This window comes from Haemorhous mexicanus, chromosome 1 (genome assembly GCF_027477595.1).
Source record: "Haemorhous mexicanus isolate bHaeMex1 chromosome 1, bHaeMex1.pri, whole genome shotgun sequence".
NCBI lineage: Eukaryota > Metazoa > Chordata > Aves > Passeriformes > Fringillidae > Haemorhous > Haemorhous mexicanus.
In genome coordinates, this window is record NC_082341.1 from 656209 (window position 1) to 675875 (window position 19667).

At 66.1% G+C, this 19667-nt stretch overlaps 1 protein-coding gene across 2 annotated transcripts; it reads right to left on the minus strand.

Moving 5' to 3' along the window:
* Nucleotides 1–4523: 4523 nt before the first annotated feature.
* CSPG5 (chondroitin sulfate proteoglycan 5) lies at nt 4524–11886 on the minus strand. Of its 2 annotated transcripts, none has more exons than XM_059873083.1 (5): nt 11750–11881; nt 9106–10351; nt 7526–7714; nt 6521–6593; nt 4524–4928 (listed from the first exon to the last, which is right to left on the minus strand). In XM_059873083.1, exons 1-5 carry the CDS (start codon nt 11811–11813, stop codon nt 4767–4769), a joined length of 1734 nt encoding a protein of 577 aa, XP_059729066.1. In that variant the 5' UTR covers nt 11814–11881; the 3' UTR covers nt 4524–4766. The 2 variants fall into 2 exon arrangements, with proteins under 2 accessions (XP_059729066.1, XP_059729149.1); XM_059873166.1 differs by lacking the exon at nt 4524–4928 and adding an exon at nt 5554–6051 and having other exon boundaries at nt 11750–11886.
* Between the last annotated feature and the right edge of the window lie 7781 nt (nt 11887–19667).

Consider the following 19667-nt stretch of genomic DNA (forward strand, 5'->3'; position numbering starts at 1 on the left):
GGAATGGTTCCTCAAGCCTGACCCTCCTTCCCTGGGAGCTGGAGGTGGGACAGCAGGGGTGGGATCCACCCCCCCACTGTGGCTGTGTGTGACTGGAGCCAGGCTGGGCTGGGGTGGAAGATGGGGCACAGAAGCACCAAGCAAGGGAAGGGCAGACACAGCCTGCCTCATCTTCCAAATATTCACCTAGGGAAAGGGTGGGGGGCCAGCCCTCAGGCAAGGAAATGTCCTCAGAGGTGTCCAGATGGGGACAAGGGACAGGCATGGCACTGCCAGCTCCTGGCACCTCAGGGAGGGGCAGAGCAACCTGTGATCCCAGCGGAGCAGCATCCTGGGCCAAAGGGGTCGAGCACAGTTTGGGGTGGGCAGGGGCTGGTGGGGACCACTGAGCTGCTGCCACCTCCTTCTGCAGCCCTTGGTGCTCCTGGGCAGCCAAGGGCAGCTGGAAGGAATAATGGATGAGCTGAACAGCTGAACCACGGTGAATGCAGACACCTGGGTGGTGAATGAATCAAGGTTTGGGGGGCCAGCTGGGACTTCTGGCCATTGAGGACTCAGCCAGCCATGGGGACTCTCAGCTGGTGAATGTGGTCCCAGACATGAATGTGGGCTCTTGGTTGGTGGATGGGGACCCTGGGCTGGGGAACTGGGCCCTGTTTGGGGGATGGGGACCCTGGGCTGGGGAACTGGGCCCTGTTTGGGGGATGGGGACCCTGGGCTGGGGAACTGGGCTCCGTTTGTGAATCAGGACTCACCCAGTGAATCCCAGCTCCGGATATTTTGTCTCAGGCAGCCGGAGCCTGTCAAGGGAAGAAAGGCTCCTTGTCTCGGGGTCGTGGCTCTGCTCCTGTTATGTGTCTGCGAGAGAAAAGAGCACGGCAGAGGGAGGAGGGCAGCCCCACTGGCCATGCCAGCTCCCTTCCCGCAGCCCGTGCCAGCCCTGGCTGCCCACAATGGGCCCATCTCCCCTCCCAGCCAACCAGCCAAGCATTGAAATTTAATGGCTCTGGCCTCTGGCATCCCATGATTAGGCCTGTGATTAAAGCCCACGCTTGCTCCCCTTGCTGGAGGCAAATTCCTCCGCAGAGCCGGTGAAGGCGGCTGCGAGCACGGCCCTGCTCCCCGCCCTGGGCCGTGTCCCAGCGGGCACGGATGGAGCCCTGGGACAGCCCCGGGCTGCCCGAGCCCCGCTGCTCCCTCCCCTGGGACAGGCAGAGGGGATGAGGGCTGGGCTGGGCTGGCAGCCCCGAGGCACAGCGAGGGACTCTGACCCCAGAGCCAGGGGCGCTCCGGCCGGCTGGAGCGGGCAGGGACGGAGGCTGTGCCCTCCCGGGGCACACCGGGAAGGTGAGTAGGGTCTGAGGGAGCAGCCTGGGGGAGTGATGGGCTCTGAGCAACGCCCCAGGGCAGGGGGACACGGGGACACACTGCCCAGTGCTCCCAACCTGGGCACGAGCAGGAGCATCCTTAAACCTGCTGGAATCCTCGTGACCCACTTGGGTCCTGAATCCCATAAGTCCCTACAGCCCATGGGACGAGCAACTGGAGCTGGGGATGGCTCCTGAATCCAGGGCTCCTCTCTGGCCCATCCCTCATGGCCCCGACGCTGAGGAGCCACTGCCTGGCTTTGCAGAGGGGACTGTCCCAGGCCTGACTCCGGCCACGCTGGGCTCCTTGGAAGGGACAAACACGGGTGGGGAGGGAATGTGGGCACCACTCCAAGGGGGCACCTCTGTGTGGCAGGCCCAGGCTGGATGGGCTGTGCCAGGCTGGAGGGTCTGTGCCAGGTCACCCTCAGCTCCGTGGTGACACTGTGCACGATGTGCTGTGCCAGTGTCACCTGCACAGTGACACCATCCACTGCGGGTGTGCTGTGCCAGTGTCACCTGCAGTGACACCATCCACGGTGGGTGTGCTGTGCCACTGTCACCTGCACAGTGACAGCAGCCATGGTGGGTGTGCTGTGCCAGTGTCACCTGCCCGGTGACACCATCCACGGTGGGTGTGCTGTGCCAGTGTCACCTGCAGTGACACCATCCACGGTGGGTGTGCTGTGCCAGTGTCACCTGCACAGTGACACCATCCACGGTGGGTGTGCTGTGCCAGTGTCACCTGCAGTGACACCATCCACGGTGGGTGTGCTGTGCCAGTGTCACCTGCAGTGACAACATCCACGGTGGGTGTGCTGTGCCAGTGTCACCTGCAGTGACACCATCCACGGTGGGTGTGCTGTGCCAGTGTCACCTGCAGTGACAACATCCACGGTGGGTGTGCTGTGCCAGTGTCACCTGCATGGTGACACCATCCATGGTGGGTGTGCTGTGCCACTGTAACCTGCAATGACACCATCCATGGTGGGTGTGCTGTGCCAGTGTCACCTGCACAGTGACACCATCCACAGTGGGTGTGCTGTGCCAGTGTCACCTGCACGGTGACACCATCCACGGTGGGTGTGCTGTGCCACTGTAACCTGCACAGTGACACCATCCACAGTGGGTGTGCTGTGCCAGTGTCACCTGCAGTGACACCATCCACGGTGGGTGTGCTGTGCCAGTGTCACCTGCACAGTGACACCATCCATGGTGGGTGTGCTGTGCCACTGTCACCTGCACGGTGACACCATCCACAGTGGGTGTGCTGTGCCAGTGTCACCTGCAGTGACACCATCCACGGTGGGTGTGCTGTGCCACTGTCACCTGCATGGTGACACCATCCACGGTAGGTGTGCTGTGCCAGTGTCACCTGCACGGTGACACCATCCACGGTGGGTGTGCTGTGCTGGGATGGAGGGGCTGTGCTGTGTCACCCTCACCTCCATGTCACCTCACTGTCCCCAGTGTGCTGTGCCAGCCTCACGTCTGCATTGTGACACTTGGTGACACCATGGCCAGTGTCTCCCCAGGCAGTGTCCAGCTGGACAGACGCACAGGCACCGTGAGGGAGGATCCCCGTGAGGAGCAGATGGATTCCAGGGCCCACCAGCCCTGGCTGGACTCTCTCCTTGGCTGTCCCACCCCACTCCGTGCCTCCCTGCATCCTGCCTCGCTGAGTCCCTCCAAGGACACCTGGAGATGGGGGTGGCCTTCCCCTTCCTGCAGCCCTGCCTCAGCCACAGCACTGCATCACTCTGGCATTCCCAGTCCCCTCTAACATCCCTGTCCCCAACAGCCATTTCTTCTCCTCATACACAGGCACAGACCCTCCCTGGTCACACGAGGCCCATCCCACTCCAGCTCCCTTTCCCTCCCTGCCATCCCACGGGAAGCTTATGCCCAGCTCTGCCCATGCCAGGACATCCCACCTGTCCTCGGGGCTTGCTCAGACATCAGCATCTCCTCTCTGCTCCACCAGCACGTCCCTCTCCTCATCCCACCCTTTCCAGGGAGTGTCCACGTTGCCCGTGCTTGGTCCATGCCTTTAGCTGTGCCAGAGCTCCTGCCCTGCGCTGGAAGGGGCTGCCCAGACCCGCGGGTGCCGCTCTGCTGCAGCAGTTTGCGGCAGGGTGATGGAAACGCTGCAGCCAGGGGGAAGATCTGAGGATCCCGCACCGGTGAGCCGCCCGCCGTGCCCGCCGCCATGGGCTGCCGGCTCCCGCCACCGCGCCTCGTTCCTCAGCTCCCCAGCAAGCCGAGAATCAATTACTCAGCGGCTCCCAGGACGCCCCGGGAACAACCCGGGGGCTTTGGCTCCCCTGGCCCGGAGAGGGCGGGCGCACCCCGAGGTGCCGCACCCCTGACGCCGGGCGGTGATGGATGGGTTCGTGCCCTCTCTCCAGGGAACCCCGAGGGCACGGGGGAGAATCCGAGCCCAGAAGAGATCGGTTCCTGCTGAAAGCAAGAGGGAGCCACGAGGGGAGGGTGGTGGGAGTGCTGGGGTCCCTGGGGAGATCCCTGTGCCATGCTCGATGCCAGGGGATGGCCACAGGGACCTTGCCAAAGCCACTGGGACAGTGGCACCGGTTCTCCTCCACGCAGATGGAAACTGGGAGCTGCGGGGGGATAACCCTGGTGGGGGGGGGATAACCCTGGGATAACCCAAATCCCATCCTGGGCAGCTCCGCTGAAGGAGCCTGTTGGCGCAGGAGTGGCTGGGAGCTGTCACCCCGTGTGCAGCCACCTTGTTTGGGGGGATCTTATGGGGACAGGGATGGAGCAAACCCTGGGGCAGCCCAGGCACCCCCACCAGACATCCCGAGGTGTCCCAGCGGCTCCCAAGCGTGTCCAGGGTGGTAGGATGAGCTGCACCCCTGGCCTGGCAGAGGCAGGAAGGTGCCTGGAGAGGGTGACCAGGGGGGACCAGGCACCCACCACCCCCGGGTGATGCTCAGATGGGACCCTGTGGAAGCAGGGGCTGAATTCCTGTCAGGAGACATGAAGGTCCGTGTCGGGAGATCGCAGGCACCGGCAAGAGGCTTAACTTAAAAAAAAAAAGGTTTATTTATTTCAAGATCTTACTTTTTTTTTTCTCCTTTTTTGTTGTTTTTACCTGTATTTCAAAAAAAGTGGGGCAAAAGTACAAAAAAAGTCAGTTGCGGAACGGCAAAGGTTTAGAAATCACAGCGCGGAACGAACCCAAGCGAGAAACACGGAGCACGAACCAAACACCCCCACGACACGGCCGAATTATTACTGGAATTTTCGTTTTCCTCGGTACAAAACACACCAAAGCATGCCACGGAGCGGGAGGGACGCGGGGCGGGAGGAGAGGCTGCGGGAGGGGGGAGCCTGAGCCTGGCTCCGGCCCCTTGGCCGCCCCGGCCCCGCCGCTCACGTCAGGTTGTTCTGGAGGCAGTTGAGCTCCCCCACGTCCTGCTCCCCTTTGCCGCCGTCGTGCTTGGGCGACGTCGAATTGTGGATGTTGAACGGCTCCTCGTCCTTCAGGCAGGATTTCAGCGAGTCCTGCAGCTTGTGGGGAGCGCTGGGATCGTCCTGCGGGAGAGAGGGGGGTCAGGCCAGGGCCGTGATGGGGCGAGACCCAGCGAGGGCGCCCACGACCCCTTGCAGAGAGCCACTGGGGGGACAAACGTCCCCTCCCAGCTCAGATGGCGGCACGGGGGGACCGCGGCGCTCGCAGCACAGGGACAGGGTCCGACCCCCCCGCGGTGACGCTGTCCCCACCTCGGCTGCTGCGGCTCCCAAAGCGCCCGGGAGCTGTGCCAGCCCAGGAGCCCGTGCCAGCCACGGGCGCGTCCCCCCGGCCATCCGCCCAGCGCTCCCGCCCGGTTCCCGTTCCCAGCCCGGCGCATCGCCTCGTCCCCGCGACAACCAGCCACTCCCGGCGGCGCTTGGCAGGAGCCCAGAGGGGCTGGCTTTATTGCGGTTCCTCAGCGTACAGCCGGTGCCCCCGCGCCGCTGGCAAAGCCGGGCACGCCTCTTCCCGACGTCCCCCCGCTGCAGCATCCTCCGCGCCGGGGCCGGGCGGCGCCCCGAGCCTGTCCCGCACCCCCGGCAGGAGCGGCCCCGCCGGCACCGGCGCCGGGCTCCGGCTGTCGGGCGGCGGCTGCGCCCGCACGGTCCCGCTGGGGGGGCAGGAGGAGCCCGGGCCTGGGGGCTGCCAGGGCGGGCCGGGCCGGGCCCTGGTGGTTCCGGTGCTGCCGGTGCCACGCGGAGAGCGGCAGACAGACGGGGACACCCAAGGACAGGCGTCACACAGGGGCAGGATCCCCATCTCCTGCGCAGTGACATCCGGCCAGTCCGGAGCTGGTGCCATTGGCTGCAGGATCCCCAAAAACCCCTTTCCGGGGGTGCTGACCCTGCTGACCCCTCCTCATCCTCGGAGTGCTGCTGCGTCCCAGGCACCGTGTGCCGAACCCTCCAGCTCCGGAGGGGACCGGGAATGTGTCAGCGCCCGGCGAGACGCCGGGGAGCGGCACCGAGTTCATCCCGAGGCTGATCCTCTCGGCAGCGGGGAGGGAGCCGGCCCCGGAGCCTCCTGCCAGGGCGGCTAGGGCTGCTAAAGGCGGTCGGAAGACGGGGAACACCGGCCGTGGGTGGGGGAAGGCTAAAGGGACCTACGCTCCTCCTCCGGCTCCGCAAAGCCCTTCGCTTCTCTCTGTTCCGAGTCGAAAGACAGCAGGTTGGAGGGGGATGCCGGGGGTGCCGGGGGTGCACCCGGAGCGTGTCATCCTCCAGCACCCGCGGCCATCCGCTGCTCCTGCCCGGCAGTGCCGCAGCCAGGGAGCATCGCCTGCCCGTCCCCTCCCCGAACACTCCGGCACAGCCACCCCTGCCACCCTCACACGGAGCCAAAGCCATCGGGAGCTCGGGGTGGTGGCTCCTGGGGAGCCACACAGGCAGGAGGGGATGGGGAAGGGACAGGGGGGTGACACTGCCCCCCCGCCTGGCCTAGGTCCAGTTTAGGTCAGTGGGGAGCCAGCAGCGAGGGCACAAAGCTGTGACCATGGCAGGATGGGGACAGGAGGGCAGCGCTGGGATCGTGGAGGGGTCAGAGGTCACCAGACAGAGGGACAGGGATGGGATAGAAAGAGGGACGGGGGGAACGGGGCCACACAGCTCCTTACGTTCGGGTGGGAGCCCTCGGCGATGGTGGAGAGGGAGAAGTTGTCGTTGTGCAGCTCGGACGGGGTGCGGTATCTGCGGGGTCAGGAGAGCAGGGTGAGAGCAGGACCCCCGCAGCCCCGCCCGCGGTTCGGGGTGACCCTGCTTGGGGAGGGGTAACTGTTCCCAGCGCTGGAGGTCTGCAGGGGTAAATGCCCCCAGGGATGGAAGTCTGGGTTCAATACCCCCAGATCTAAGGGCTTCGGAGGGATAAATCTTCCCCACTCTGGGGGTTTGGGGTTTTGTAACCCCAGCTCTGAGGATCTGGGGAGCTAAATGCCTCCAAGTCTGGGGGCCTTGGGGACTTAGTACACCCAGAGATGGAGGTCTACGGTTTAAACTCTGGAGGTCTACAGTCCTGAACTCTGGAGGTTTGGGGACTAAATGTCCCCAACATTGAGCTGGCACTAAAGGAGCCCAGTGTGACATTTTGGGGGGCTCGGTGCCCCCAGCTCTGGGGGTTTGGGGGTAGCTGGGCTCTGGGCAGAGAGCGGGAAGGGCAGCCCGGGGCAGGGCTGGAGAGGCAGACCCGGGAGCTGGCACGGAGCCTCCCTGCTAATTACACTTGGCATTTCCAAACACTAATTAACAGCTCATTAGGGACCGGGCTGGGAAGGCTCCCTGCTCCCTGCTCCAGGAGCTGGCCAGCAGTGGCCGGGGCGGGGGGGTGACCCCAACCCTTCCCTGTCACCCCCCAGCCCTGTCCCCAGCCGGACCGTCCCCGATGGCGGCCCAGCCGCTGTCCCCAGCTCCCAGCGAAGCAGATTAACTGGTGCCAGCCAGGAGCAGCTTTAAGGGATTAACCGCGGAGCAGGAGCCACAGCCACGTCCCCCGCCTGCGGCAGCTTTCCCACCCACCGTCCCCGCGTCCCCAGCGGCACCGGGGGTCCCGGTGACGCCAGCAGGACGGGCCGGCACCAGCAGGGCAGGGGTGCTGGGGGCCGGCCCGGGCTGTCCCCGTCACTCACTTGGTCTTGCGCAGTTTGCTGTTCTCCGTCTTGAGCAGGTAGAGCTTCTTGGCGAAGAACACGGTGAGCATGAAGAGCAGCAGCACCACGAGCGCGGCCGAGCCCACGGCCACGCACATCACCTGGAAGTCGGTGACGATGGACTCGCAGCGCGTGCCCTTGTGCCACGTGTAGTCCTGCGTGTTGCACCTGCCGGGGGACGCGCTCAGAGGCATCCCCCGCCCCAAAACGCGTCCCCCCGCCCCAAAACGTGCCCAGAGCATCCCCGGGGGATGCGGTGTTTGTACCTGCGGGGGTTACGGGTGTCTGAGGGGGATGGGATGAGCGGGTGACACCCGAGGGGGGTGGCACCGAGCGAGATGGGGACACTGGGGCACGCCGGGAGTGGGGTCGGGGTCTCCCAGACAGTGCTGGAGCCCCGCGCCAGTGGCTTCCAGCCCCGGCGGCGGCGGGAGCGGGGAGGGGTCCCCCGCGTCCCCCCGGGCTCGGTGCCAGCCGCGGGGCACAGCCCGGTGCGTGCGGCACAGCCGGCGTCGCCTCCCGGCGCAATCTGCCGGGCCCGATTAGCGCGGCCGCCCCGCAGGCTCGGCCCTGACCTAATTCCTGGGCAGCCGCCGCCCGGGGGCAGGGAAATCCCCCTGCATCCCGGGGGATGGGGCTGCGGGGCACCGAGAGCCCGGAACGGGGTGCCGAGGGGGTGGAAGGGCTCGGGATGGAACGAAAAAGGATGGAAAGACTGGGAGCGGGGTGTCAGGGGCACGGAGAGCCCAGGGATGGAGCACAGAGGATGGAGAGACCAGGGATGAGGAGCATGGAGGATGGAGAGCCCAGGGATGAGGAGCATGGAGGATGGAGAGCCCAGGGATGAGGAGCATGGAGGATGGAGAGCCCAGGGATGAGGAGCATGGAGGATGGAGAGCCTGGGAATGGAGTGTGTGGGGAGGGAGACTGCAAGGATGGGGTGCATGGAGGATGGAGAGATGGGGAGTAGGGAACACAATGGACAGAAACACTGAGAATGCCAGGCCAGGAGGAGGGAGAGCCCAGGGATGGGGCAGAGGGAATGGAGACACCAGGAATGAGGGACTTGGGGTGGGACAGACCAGGAATGGGGTGAAAGGGGTGGAGATGCCAGGAATGGGTTCCAGGGCGATGGAAGCACTGGGAATAGCATGCATGGATGGTGGAGAGCCCAGGGATGGGATGCATGGAGTATGGAGAGACTGGGAGTGGGGGTGCACAAGGGCTGGAAGGACTGGAAATGAGATATATGGGAATGGAGAGCCCAGGGATGGGGTGCAGGGGATGGTGAGCCCAGGGATGGGGTGTAGGGGATGGAGAGCCCATGGATGGGGTGCCAGGATAGTGAGGCCCAGGTTGGTGCGCAGGGATGATGAGCCCAGGGGTGGTGAGCCCAGGGATGGAGTGCAGGGGATGGTGAGCCCAGGGATGGTGAGCCCAGGGATGGGGTGCAGGGATGGTGAGCCCAGGGATGGAGTGCAGGGGATGGTGAGCCCAGGGATGGTGAGCCCAGGGATGGTGAGCCCCACACCCCCAGCCCACCGGGCCCCGTCCCTTACCGGCAGAAGGCCCCGTGGCTCTCCACCAGGTAGCACTGGCCGCCGTTGTGGCAGTAGCTGGGGACGAGGTCGCAGAGGGAGCGGCAGGAGCTGTTGTGCCGCACGTACCCGCTCCGGCACTCGGAGCCGTTCTCGGGCGGGCCCCGCTCCCCCGGCCGCGGCCAGGCCGTGGGGCTGCCCCCGGCCAGCCCGGGCGGCGGCGGCGGGGCCGCGGCGCGGTTCCCGGTGGGCCGGGGCTCCTGCGGGGCCGGCGCGGCGCCGGGCACGGCCGAGGCGGGCGGCCGGTAGCCGTTCTCGTCCTCCAGCCCGCCGTCTTCCTCCTCCTCTTCCTCCTCGTCCTCCAGCTCGTCCTCGTCGTCCCCGTCGGCGTAGAAGGAGGTGGTGGGGTAGAAATCGGCGTCGTCGAAGGGCGTGAAGTCGTCGTAGAGCTCGTGCAGGGCCCAGGGCGTGGCCGCCCCCTCGGGCTCCCGCCGCCGCGCCGAGCCGGCCGCGCCCCGGCCGCCCCCGGGGAAGCCCCCCAGTCCCTCGCCCCCCTCGAACAGGTCGTAGTAGTCGACGTCGATGATCTCGGAGCCCGTCCGATCGGCCGGGGGCTTGGGCGGGCCCGTGGCGGCGGTGACGGGCTCCTGCAGCCACGTCAGGTCGGTCCAGCCGCGGGCCCCCTGCGCCGGGGCCGGGCTGGAGGCGGCGGCCCAGAGCTCCGGGGGACCCCCCGAGTCCCCCCCGGCGGCGGCCACGGGGCCGGGCTCGCCCAGCACGGGGGTCCGCGGCGCGGCCGAGCCCCCGGCCGCCAGCAGCAGGTCGGATTCGGCAGAGTCGGTGGCGAGCTGGGGCCCGGGGGGGCTCGGCAGGGCGGCCGGCAGCCCCCCGAAGCCCCCCGGGCCGGGCGGGGAGGCCGGCGTGGGTCGGTCACCGCTCCCGGGCTCCTCGGGGCTGCCGAGGGCCACCGGCACCGTGCCCCCGTCCCCGGGCCAGGTGACGGCTCGGGGGGGCACGGCGCTGGCCTCGCCCTCCCCGGCGCACCCCGGGCACCCCTCGGGCACGGCCGACGGCTCCGTGGTGGCCGTGCCCCCCCCAGGGGGCTCTAGCTGGGGTCCTGCCGCGGCCCCCCCGGCGCTCGTGCTGTTGCTGGGTCCCCCTGGCGGGTCTCCACTCGCCAGGTCCCATTTCGGGGGGCTGCTCTCCAACGAGCCCTCCCAGGCTCTCCCCTCGCCAGCGCTGGAGTTTTGGGGGGGCCACGCGGATGCTGGGGGGAGGGCAAGGAGAGAGAGAGGCGTCAGAGGTGCCCCTGCACCCCTGGGAGGATGTGGCAGCCTGGGGGGGTCCAACAGGTCCCCCACCTGCTCCACCTTGCACCCACCTGGATGCACGACAAGGACGTAGGGGACAGGGAGAGCTGCACCCCGAATCCTTGAGCCTCTCCCGGGGACCGATGGGGTGAGCCCCACAGAAGCCCCCCAGCTCTGTGGGTGCCCCTACAGCCAACTCTGTGCCGCCCCCCCTCAGCACAGCCCCCCCAACACAAGCTGCCCCCGGCCCTGCCCCCTCAGCTGCCCTTCAAGGGGATCCATCCCTCTGCAAAGGGATCCAGCCCCACTGCAAGGGGAGCCAGCCCTCCCCAAAAGAAATCAGCCCCCCATAAGGGGATCCAGCCCTCCTGTGGCTCTTGTGAGTGCACTCCATACACACAACGGGCTGCAGCTCCCCGTGACGGGATCCAGCCCCGCTCCCCGCCCCATCTCTGCGAGGGGATCCAGCCCCTCCGGCTGCTGCGGCTGCAGCCGCTACACACAACGGGATCAGCCCCTGCGGCGGGATCAGCCCCTCTGCAATGGAATCCGGCCCCTTCCGAGGGGATCAGCCCTCTCTGCCTCCCGCATGTCCATCCGGACACTCAGCAGGATCCAGCCCTCCCCACGCCGGGATCCAGCCCCCTGCAAGAGGATCCAGCCCTCCTCCGGTTCCTGCCAGTGCACCCCATACACAGCCCCAGATCCCGCCCCTGCAAGGGGATCCGGCTCCCTGCAAGGGGATCCAGCCCCTTCCAAGGGGATCCGACTCCCCCTGCAATGGAATCCAGCCCCTTCCAAGGGGATCCTCCCCCCCTCCGGCTCCTGTAAGTGCACCCCATAATCCCGAGAGGATCCAGCCCCTGCAAGGGAATCCGGTGCCTCCTGCAAGGGGCTCCAGCCCTCCCCTGGCTCCTGCAGATGCTCCCCCTGCACACACGGGGATCCAGCCCCTGCCGCAAGGGATCCGGCCCCGGCAAGGGGATCCAGCCCATCCTGCAAGGGGACCCAGCCCCACGCGCGGGATCCGGCCCCGGCAAGCGGATCCCGCCCGCCCTGCAAGGAGATCCAGCCCTTCCCTGGCTCCTGCAGATGCCCCCCCCGTGAAGGGGATCCAGCCCCCGGCACAGGATCAACAGCATCACCCCCCCGCAGCGGGATCAGCCCCCGCCCGGAGGGATCCACCTTGCCCCGGGGCTGCAGTCCCCGGCAGCGGGATCCAGCCCGGGAAGGGGATCCCACCCCGCAGCCCCCGCCCGGACCGCAGCCCCCCCCCGCTCCCCACCCGGGGGATCCCCCCCGCCCCGGGATCCGCCCCCCCGCGCCCGTGCCGTGTCCCCGGTCCCGGTACGCACCGAGGGCGCCGATCGCCAGCAGCAGGGCCAGGGCGCGGGGGGCGCGGGGGGCGCGGGGGGCCATGGCGGCATGGAGGGACCCCGGCTCCGCCACGGGGCCGGCACCGGCAGCGGCTCCGCCCGCCCCGCTCCGAGCGAGCCGCGCCGAGCCGAGCGGAGCCGCGCCGAGCCGGGGGGCCGGGCCGGGCGGCGGGGGCGGGACCGCGGACGCGGCGGCGGCTCCGGGCACGGGCACGGCGCCCCCCCGGCACCCCGCGGGCAGCGCCGGGGGGCGCATCCCGGCACTCCCCGGCATCGGGGGACACACAGCCCGGCACCCCCGGCATCGGGGAGCTCCCAGCCCGGTACCCGCAGTATCGGGGGGGACACACCCCGGTACCCCCGGCATCGGGGAACACACACCCTGGCACCCCCAGCATGGGTATCCTCTGAGGGCACCGGGGGACACATTCCGGCACTCCCAGCACCGGGGTGACACCCCCCGGAAGCCCCCAGCCGTCCTCGGGGAGGGACACCGGGGGACACCCGGCACCAGCATCCCTGGGGCAGGGGACACAGAGGGCACACCCTGGCACCGCTGTCCCTGGGGGGACACCAGGGACACATCCCGGCACTCCCTGCATCGGCACTCCTGGAGCAAGGCACCGGAGACACGTCCTGCTCCCCCAGCAGAGGGGGAGCCTATCCCGAACCCCCCAGCGCCGGCGCCCCTCTCTGACCCCCCAAACTGCTCCTGCATGGGTCGGGGTCCCGCCAGCACCGGGATACCGGGATACCGGGATCCCCTCCCAGCACCCCCAGCCGGTGCTGGGGGACCCCGCCTGCTCCCCCACCCCACTCCGGGGGCACCGCGGGGCTCTGGCCCGGGAGGGGCTGTGCCCCCCAGCAGAGCCCCCCGTGCCGGGTTGGACCCTCCTTGCCCCCCGTGTGGGCGCCCCACGGCCCTGGCAGTGCTGGCCAGTGCCAGACTGGTCCAGATGCCACCAGCTGCCACCACAGCCTCTGTCACCGGTGGCCTGTCCCCGCGGGCACCGTGGGCTGGCTCCCTCGATGGGCGGGGGGTCAGGGGGGGCAGGGGGCTGCTCCAGGCGCCAGAGGCAGCGTCCGGATGAGGCCGGGGAAGAGCCGGGAGAGGAGAAGGGCGCGGACCCGCCCGGCCTCGCCCCGCTGCCACAGGGTGGGGGTGGCGCTGGGACAGCACCCGGGGACAGCCCGGGCTGCTCCGGGCTCTCAGCCCGGGCCCGGCGGCGGGAGAGCGGCTTCTCTGGGCTGTCCCTGCGCCGCTGGCTCCATGGATACCTGCCAAGGTCACCGAGCGTCCTTGGGCACCTCCACCTGCAGCACAGCAGGAACGTGTCCGTCATGGCTGCTCCACAGCCTGCATCCCACCTCGGGCATTCCACATCCTGCACCAGGCACCCTGCCCTGGGCATCCCAAACCCTGTGCTAGGCATCCCACGTCCCACATCCTGCATCCCACATCCCCAATCCTGCATCCCATATCCCAAATCTCACATCCCATATCCCAAATCCTGCATCCCATATCCCAAATATCACATCCCATATCCCAAATCTCACATCCCATATCTCAAATCCTGCATCCCACATCCCCAATCCTGCATCCCACATCCCCAATCCTGCATCCCATATCCCAAACATTACGTCCCATATCCCAAATCCTGCATCCCAAATCCTGCAACTCAGATCCCAAATCCTGCATCCCAAATCCTGCAACTCAGATCCCAAATCCTGCATCCCACATCCCAAATCCTGCATCCCATATCCCAAATCCTGCATCCCACATCCCAAATCTCACATCCCATATCCCAAATCTCACATCCCACATCCCAAATCCTGCATCCCACATCCCAAACATCACACCCCATATCCCAAATCCTGCATCCCAAATCCTTCATCCCACATCCCAAATCCTGCATCCCACATCCCAAATCCTGCATCCCACATCCCAAATCCTGCATCCCACATCCCAAATCTCACATCCCAAATCCTGCATCCCACCGCGGGTGTCCCCCATCAGACATCCCTTACCCCACACCCCACACCCCACACCCCACACCAGTGCAGGACTCTGGGGCAGTGCCAGGGGCTCCCAGGGGACCCCATTCCAGTGCTCCCCACTCCCACGTGGGACCCCCTGGTGTCCCCCCCGCTCCCCCAGGCCGTGGGGGGGGGCTGGGCTGGGAATGGGGTCCCCTGTCCCCCACCCGTGCCTCCTGGCCGGGCTCCTGGCGGGAACAAGCCCCGCTCTGTCCCTCTCAAAGGGGGATTGAAGGGGCTGCACCTGCTTAGCATTCCCCAGGCTCCCGGCGTTTCCAAGGGGACCGGCCCGGGGCCCCTGGATGGACAGAGGGACACGGCCCTGGCGGCTGGGAAAGGCGGGGAGGGGGCTGGGAAGGGGCTGGGGGTCCCACGGGCTGGGGGTCCCAATGGCAGGGCCTGGCCTGGCAGCAAGAGGCCGAGGGATGATGGGTGGGATCTGGGAATGGGGATGGGATCTGGGAATGGGGATGGGATCCGGGAATGGGGATGGTGCTGGGATGGAGGGGATGGGATCTGGGAATGGGGATGGTGCTGGGATGGAGGGGATGGGATCCAGGAATGGGGATGGTGCTGGGATGGAGGGGATGGGATCTGGGAATGGGGATGGTGCTGGGATGGAGAGGATGGGATCTGGGAATGGGGATGGGATCTGGGAATGGGATCTGGGAATGGGGATGGGATCTGGGAATGGGGATGGGATCTGGGAATGGGGATGGGATCTGGGATGGAGGGGATGGGATCCGGGAATGGGGATGGGATCTGGGAATGGGGATGGTGCTGGGATGGAGGGGATGGGATCTGGGAATGGGGATGGGATCTGGGAATGGGGATGGTGCTGGGATGGAGGGGATGGGATCCGGGAATGGGGATGGTGCTGGGATGGAGGGGATGGGATCTGGGAATGGGGATGGTGCTGGGATGGAGGCTGGGCAGGGCAGCAGCTCTGGAAGCTCCCAGCCCATGGAAGCTTCCAGCACCCACAGTAACCCTGGGGGCAGGAAGCTCGTGGGGCTGGCAGGGATCCCAGGACCCCTGCTCCAGGCCTGGAGCCTCCCAGAGTCACATCTTGGACACCTCCATGGCCGGAGGCTCAGCCAGCCCTCGGGACAGGCCGGGAGGTGTCCTGGAGCACAGCTCCTCCCCTCCAAGCGTTGTGTGCCACGAGAGCCCTGGGGCACCTCTTGCAGGGCTGTTCCCCATCCTGGGGGATCCCCTCCCACCCTCAGGGTCCCCTCAGGGTGTTGACATCCCGGGGGCTCCAGCCAGTGTCCCCCCTGGGTTCAGAGCCCGTGAGGAGAGACCTGGTGCTCCTGGGGACAAGAGGGTGTTGGCACCCCCAGCTGCCCAGGGGACAGGGCTGGGACATTCCTGCGGCCCCACAGTCCGTACCCATCCCTGCTCCCGTGGCTCTGGATCAGCCGGGGTGGGCAGGAGCAGCGAGGGTCTGACCCCAGCTGGGGCAGAGCTCAGGGGGCAGCGGGCGCTGTGCTCCTGCTCAGGGGGGCAGGAACATCCCGCTGGGACAATCCCAGAGCCTCCCTGTTCCCACAGCCCCGGGGCCAAGCGGGGCCGAGCTTTTGCACCCCTGGGCCCAAAGCCAGGAGCAGCCCAGCCCAGCACGGAGTCACAGCCAGATCCCACCACATTCCTACACACCTGCCTTGGACTGGGCTTCCTCCGCAGCAGAGGGTGGGGCGGGGGATGGCAGGACAGACGGACAGGACGGACAGACAGATGGACAGCGATGGCTCTTCAGTCTCGAAGGAGAAATCCAGCACCAGCTCCCTCACTTGGGAAGAGCCAGCTGCTGCTGCTCAAAGTCTGGGTTTTCCTGGGGGAATTACTGAGAATATTGAAGATTATTTCAAAGACAGAATTGCCACCACCATTTGGGGCCCTTCCAGAGCAAATCCCTGAGCCTTGCCCATCCGTGCAGGGATCTGGGGAGGGATCTCATCCCAAACCCCTTCCCTGCCCACTTCAGCACGGGGAGTGGATCCTGCCCTACCTGGGGATCCCCAAAAGCCCACGGGAGGGGCTTTGCTCCCCAGTCCTGCCCCACCCTCCTGCCAGAGCTTGGCTCGCTCCCACCCTGGGCAGGCTCAGCTCCATCCCTCAGCCCATCCCAGCTGGCAGCTCCGTGTCCCAGGGGCTGGGGCAGCCCCACACCAGCACCTCCCTCCTCCCTCGGGGCACCGCTGGCTGCAGGTGCCAGCTTGGACTGTGATTCAGGATCCCATGGGGATGGACAGACAGATGAAGGCCTGGGGGAGGCCCAGGCTGGGCTGGGATCCTCACCTTCCCAGCCCCCTGCCCTCAGCTGAGCACCAGGAATGGCCCCATTCCTGTGTCCAGTGGTGATCCCAGGGCCACCCAGACCCATGGATAATGGGGGGCAGTGGCATTTCCCCCCAGTTTCTGTTCCTCCCTCCCCCCTCAGCCAGCTGCTGGAGAGACTCAAATCACCTTTTACCCACATTTCTTTCATTAACAATATTGGAAAAGTGCAAAGAAAATGAAGAATTGGAACAAAGAGCCAGGGCTGAGGTTGGTGTTTCCTGCCCTGGCTCGGGCACTGCTCCCCTCGGACACGCGAGCCCTTCCCTGTCTCACATCATCCTGGATGTTGAGCCTGAGCCCAGGGCCGAGCCCAGCTCAGCCAGGCGGGATTTAGGAACGGCTTTGTCCCTGACTGGGGCTGGCACGGCGCGGGCTGGCTCCCGGTGACGATTCCCGATGTGACACCGACCCCCGGAGGAGCCGCTGCAGCGCCGACCTCCAGCCTCCCCCGAGCCCAGCCCAGACACGCAGCCCCTGCCTGACTCCCCTGCCCGGAGCAGGCACAGCCAAGCTGCTCCCACTCCCGGCCCATCCCACAGTCACCCCAAGGCACAGCCCCCGGAGCAGGAGCCGTGTTTGGGACTGCAGGAGCAGTTTGGGGGAGGAGGCTGGAGGCACAGACACACAGATCCACAGCTCTGCGTGTCCCGTGGTGCTGGAGCCGGGATCTTCCCAAAAAACCCTTCCTGACCTGCACAGGGGCTGGTGCCCTGGGTCTGCAGGGGCAGGGCCCAGGCAGGGGCAGGGTCCCGGTGTCTGAGCAGCCTCTGGCTCTGCTGGACCTGCCCGAGGGGCAGAGCCCCTGGCTCCTGCTCTCCCAGACATCCCTGAGCCACATTCCCCTGGGCCTGCAGAGGGAAAAGGTGGGAGAGGTTTGATAATCACCTGTCACAGCTCTGAGCTGCAAGGAGCAAGGAGAACCCTGAGTAAAGCAAGGCCAGGCTTTGGGGAGAGGAGCTGGCAGGGAGCTGCATCCCAGGGATGGAGCTCTGCATCCCAGGGATGGAGCTGTACATCCCAGGGATGGAGCTGTACATCCCAGGGATGGAGCTGTACATCCCAGGGATGGAGCCCTGGATCCCGGGGATGGAGCTGTACATCCCAAGGATGGAGCTGTACATCCCAGGGATGGAGCTGTACATCCCAAGGATGGAGCCCTGCATCCCAGGGATGGAGCTGTACACCCCAGGGATGGAGCTGTACATCCAGGGATGGAGCTGTACATCCCAGGGATGGAGCTGTGCATCCCAAGGATGGAGCTGTACATCCCACGGATGGAGCCGTACATCCCAGGGATGGAGCTGTACATCCTAAGGATGGAGCCCTGCATCCCAAGGATGGAGCTGTACATCCCAAGGATGGAGCCCTGCATCCCAAGGATGGAGCTGTACATCCCAAGGATGGAGCCCTGCATCCCAAGGATGGAGCTGTACATCCCAGGGATGGAGCTGTACATCCCAAGGATGGAGCTGTGCATCCCAGGGATGGAGCTGTACATCCCAGGGATGGAGCCGTACATCCCAGGGATGGAGCTGTACATCCCAAGGATGGAGCTGTACATCCCAGGGATGGAGCTGTGCATCCCAGGGATGGAGCTGTGCATCCCAGGGATGGAGCTGTACATCCCAAGGATGGAGCCCTGCATCCCAAGGATGGAGCTGTACATCCCAAGGATGGAGCTGTACATCCCAAGGATGGAGCTGTACATCCCAGGGATGGAGCCCTGCGTCCAAGGCCATGTCCCAGCTGCCAGCTGTGCCAGCTGCTGTGTCTGTGCAGGTGCCGTGTGCACAGGTGACAAACGAAGCTGTCCCTGGGCAGGGTCAGGCACCGTGGGTGCCAGCGCTGCTCCCACAGCCCCCTCCCTCCCGCCTGGAGGAGCCGCTTTAGTTCTGCGCTCCTCCAGGCCCTTGGGAGGAGCTGGCCCCTCCCGGGCTTTGCTCTCCTTGACGCGGCTGAGTCCCGCGGCTCTTCCACAGTCAGGACGAGCGCTGGGACACAGCTTTTTCCCGAGAGGAAGGGAAGGGCGCGGGGAGGGCTGCGCCGAGCCCCGAGGGGCGAACACGATCCCGTCCCTGCCACGGCTGTTGAAGCTCTGCAGGAGGGAGCCCCAAACCGGAGCAGCAGAGAGAGCCAGACCTGCGGGGCACCGAATGCACCCGGAGCATCCTCCGAGGGCAGAGACAGGGGCACCACGGCATCCTGGTGCTGGCACTGGGAAGGAGCAAGGGAATTCCAGGGAATGGATCCTGGGGGCTCTGGAGGCTCCCCAGCAGCAGCTGGAGCAGAGCTCAGCGAGGAGATGTCCCTCAGGTCCCTCTGGGCTGACCCTGTGCCTGGAGGTGGCTCCAGGTCTCTGGGGTCAGTGACACGGAGCTGGGTGGGCATCCTTGGTCCTGGCACATGGGGACCACCAGCTCCATCCCAGGGCTGGAATTCTGGGAGCAAGACTGGAAGGCTGCTGGCTCGGATGGACACCAGGCTGTTTTTATCAGGCTGCAACTTAAAAAGACAGAAAATGAGAGATTTAGGGGGAAAAAAAATCCCAATAATCAGCCCTCAGTTTGTCCAGGGGACACCCAAGGGCTGCTGGAACGGTCCCTGTGCTGTGACCCCAGCAGCATCCTGGGGTTCCTGTGGAAGGGGAAATTCCCAGCACAGGCAGCCAGGTGGGAGCTGCTGCAGACAAAGGGGGACAGTGTTCCTGGAGAGGTGGGCAGTGATGGCCCTGGCACAGCCCTGGCACAGCCCTGGCATGGCCTTGGCATGACCCTGGCACAGCCCAGGCCTTGGCAGGTCACCCAGAGCCACCATCAGCCCTGTCTGGGGCCCGTCTCCTCCTGCTGGGATTTGGGGGGATGATCCAGGGGGGGCACTGGGGTCAGCCCTGTACTCGTTCCTGTCAAACCTGTGGAGTGAGAGGAGGAGCTCCCAGCCCTCCAGCTCCTTCCTGTGGAAGTCTCCTGGGACAAAGGCACAGGGATGAAACAGCAGCGAGGGGACAAGGAGCACTCAGCCACCTCAAACTCTCCACGAGCCCCAAGGTGCATTTTGGGCTTTAAATCGGCCAGAAAAGGACAAACATGCAGCTTTTCACACAGCTGGGGTGGAGTTGGTATCGGAGGCAGGACAGGGGAGGTTGAGGGTGTTTCTGGGATGGACAAAGGCTGTGCCAGTGCCTGCTCCTGCTCCACAGTGGTGCAGAGAACAATCCCTCGGATCACCTCTCCCTTCCCCCCAGGATCCGATTACCGGATGAGGATCCAAACCCCTCCCAGCTGCACGGGCAGGAGGGACAGGGAATTTTCTGGAGCAGGCAGAAGAGCTCACCCTGAGCAGGTAATTGCCTTTGTCCTAAGGACATCTGGGATTGAAGTGACCCCAAAAGAGGTTTTGGAGCAGACACTCAGCCAGCTCAGAGCCCTGTCCAACCCCACTCTTCCAGCCACTCTACCTGTACCAGGAAACTGAGAACAGCCATAAATTCTCTCCCTCATCCCACTCCCTGCTCCAGCAG